General features: G+C 41.3%; 1 protein-coding gene across 1 annotated transcript in view; it reads right to left on the reverse strand.

Annotated features, from left to right (window-relative positions):
* Window positions 1–1,832, reverse strand: part of LOC110104616 — a 12,510-nt gene extending 10,678 nt beyond the window's left edge. The window contains exon 1 of the mRNA XM_028699797.1: window positions 8–1,832. Within this exon, the coding sequence (XP_028555630.1) occupies window positions 8–1,661 (1,654 nt within the window). The 5' untranslated portion in view covers window positions 1,662–1,832. The remainder of the gene's footprint in view (window positions 1–7) is intronic.
* Window positions 1,833–3,477: the final 1,645 nt, after the last annotated feature.

Below are 3,477 nucleotides of genomic sequence, written 5' to 3' on the forward strand. Positions count from 1 at the left end.
AAAATACTAAAATTTCGAATGAATTTTCTGTAGAAGTTCGCCATCCCATGGAAACTCCTGACTTCAAAGAATGAGGTAGGGGGCGGCCAGTCACGGACAGCACTTATCTTCTGAGGGTCCATGTGAATACCGTGAGCATCAATAACAAATCCCAGGAAGTGCACCTTTGGAACTGCCATCTCGCATTTCGGGAGGTTGAGGAACAATTTGTGTTGCCTGAGTACATCAAACAACGCCTGCAAATGCTTCACATGGTCGTTAATGCTAGTACTGTAAACCAGTATGTCGTCAAAATAGACAATACAGAATTTTCCCAGATATGGCTTTAGAACCTCATTCATCATTCTCATAAAGGTGGAAGGTGCGTTGCACAGCCCAAAGGGCATCACCTTCCACTCATACAATCCTTGTGGCGTTTTAAACGCAGTCTTCCACTCATCCCCGGGGCGGATTCGGATTTGGTGGTATCCACTACGCAAATCCAGTTTTGAAAAAATAGTAGATCCCGTAAGCCTGTCTAGTAATTCATCAATGCGGGGAACCGGAAAACGGTATTTGACTGTAATTTTGTTGATGGAGCGACTGTCGACACACATTCGCCAGCTTCCATCCTTTTTAGGTACTAACAGCGCCGGGACAGCGCATGGGCTCAGACTAGTCTGTATAAATTGGCGCTTTAGTAAATCATCTATCAATTCTTGTAAAATGAGTTGTTCTTTGGGGTTGAGTCTGTAATGTGGCATGTTTGGCAAAACTGCACCGGGTACCAATTCAATTTGATGCTGAATATTCCGAAGTGGTGGCAGTTCTTCGGGTAGGTGATCAGGAGTAATATCCCGGTATTGGTGCAGAAGATGCAGGATGTCTGGGTGCAACGTGTGCGGTATTGAACTTTGGCTCTGTTCAGCCATTAACAGAGCGTATAAGGGTGCTGGCTCTTTCCAGCAATGTAAAAGTCCTGCCCCTGAGAGTATCTGTACCGATGTCTGCTTTTGAGGTTGTTGGAGTTTAGACTTTGTTTCATTAGCTGTGGGTAGTAGCCGGAGGCGTCGTCCATTCCACACAAATGAATATACATTAGCTCGGCAGTCGTAGATGGCGCCAACATCGAATTGCCATGGTCTACCTAAAATTAAATGGCAGACATCCATATCAAGGACATCACACAAAACTTCGCACACATACTGTTTCCCTATCGAAAATGTCACTTGACATGATTCGGAGACCAAAATCTCAACTCCCCGTTTGACCCAGCTGATCTTATAAGGATGTGCATTCTTAACAGTTTTTAACTGCAAACTTTGAACGACAGCCCTTGAAATCACATTCTCCGTGCATCCATTGTCGATCAAAAGGTCACACACCTTGCCACCTATAGTGCAGCGGGTTTTGAAAATAGAATGGCGTTGTAGATTCGCGGATTGTCGAGGTGCTAGTAGCAGCCTCTCAAGTACGCATACAAGGGCTTCTCCCTCATCAGCTGGCACATCCTCAGAATCGCAATCCTGATTCGCCTCATCCACTTCTTGGTCTATTCCTTCATCTCCTTCAGCTATGTGGACTTGTTGTCGCTGCGGGCATTCATTCGATTTATGACCGGGCTGGAAGCATCGAAAACATTTAAGTGTAGACGGTTTGGCGTATGGATTCTCCTTAACCATGGGTTTAGATTTAAATGGTGCCCGGGGATCATTGGCTACTTGATTCGGGGAGGGAACCTTGACAGACGATTCCCCTGAGGTTGTTGGCTTAATTCCATGATTACTACTCTTACCAGAAGTGACGTTTTCGTGCCAATGCCGTCTAGCAGAAGGAGTTTTAGATTGTCTGACTTGTTGGTGTTCCTCAGCACACCGTAGCTAAACGTGCACTGCATCAATTACCTGTACTTTATGGTATTATATCTGTCATTATTTTGATGCAGTTGTGGTGGTCTAGGTTGGTCTTGGATATTGTGTTCAACATGAAATTTCTTTTATATTTAATTGTTGAAGTTGACTATGCAATCTTAAAAATATTTTTTCTAATGATGTGGGATCAATTGGTCTATTTCCTACATGTTAGAAGAATCTATATTATTGTGCCACATCCAGAAGCTCATTTTAAAATATTTTTGCACTTCATCTCATCTGATTCAATATACTCCCTTGGGGTATTCTTAGCATAAATCTCTGCGCTTCATCTTTTTTCAAGACCGGAGATTCTTTTAACATACAGGAAATAGACCAATTAATCCCATATATTGAAACCGGTTCTCTACATTAAACTAAAAAGGATTTACCATGGCAGTCACCAATACACATGATTAATGTTTTATTTACTAATTTATTTTGTGACTAGACATTTCGTATAATTATTAAATCTGTTATTATTCTTGTTAAGCTTGACATATTATCATAATAGTGTGATAAAAAATTCTTTCTATGGTGAAAGTAAAAGTAGAATTGAGCGCTATAAAAAATAAATTCTGATAAAATGCATTGTTATTGAGGTTTAGTGTTAACATCATATACCTTTTGAATAAAGATGATGCTAAATTATTACATTTAAAAGAAAAATAGGCTAAAGTTCTAAGTACCTCTCGTTTATAAATCATATGATCACTTATTTTTAGGGGGGGAACCTATGCACTACAAAAAATTCAAGTATTATCGGAGGCTATTACCGGCGGTCCTATCGCCGCCGGTAATACCAGTGGTTTAGCCAGCGGTTAGACCGCCGGTATTAACCAGCGATTTAACCAGCGGTGATTAATAAACCGCCGCCAAAATTAGCGGCGGTATAGTAACCGCGAGCTATGGCGTCGGTTTAATTAGCGGCGGTGACCCAGCGGTTTAGCTGCCGCTAATATCGGCGGTTTTGACGGCCGGATGGCCGGTAAACCGTCGGTAATTAACCTACGGTCACAAGCGCTATGACCGCTAGAAATTACCAGCTGTCTAGGCCGTCGGAAAACTGCCGGTATGTATAATCGTCGGTAATGGACCGCCAGAAATCGTTTCCTAGCTATGCGGTTTATTCCGACAGTTTTTAAAACACCGATTTTTTATGAAATCGCCGGAAATCTATCATTAACTGGTGGAAAAAACCGCCGGTAATGCCTAAATTTCCTGTAGTGATGGCGGAGCCTATGCGTTAATAAAAATGAAAATTACAAAGTCCTTAGGGGAAACCTAGGCGGCAAAAAGCTAGCGCCCAAAAAAGAAAGATCCAATATAACTCAATCAACACAATCTTTATGAAAAAAAAGTCGAGCAAGCACCCATCAACATTAAACCAACACACGTACCCAAGGAATAAGCTACCACAAAAGATGGTAAAAAGCATAGAGTAAAGCAATAACATAGAGAAATTAAACAATATAAACTGTTATGATTGGCATAACTAGAAAAACCAGCAAAATAATTATCAGGTAAACACTCATTGCTATTGTAGATATAGCAAACAGCCTCCAACCTGAATAACCTGGTCACAAAA

This window comes from Dendrobium catenatum, unplaced genomic scaffold (assembly GCF_001605985.2).
Source record: "Dendrobium catenatum unplaced genomic scaffold, ASM160598v2 fragScaff_scaffold_1391, whole genome shotgun sequence".
Classification (NCBI taxonomy): domain Eukaryota; kingdom Viridiplantae; phylum Streptophyta; class Magnoliopsida; order Asparagales; family Orchidaceae; genus Dendrobium; species Dendrobium catenatum.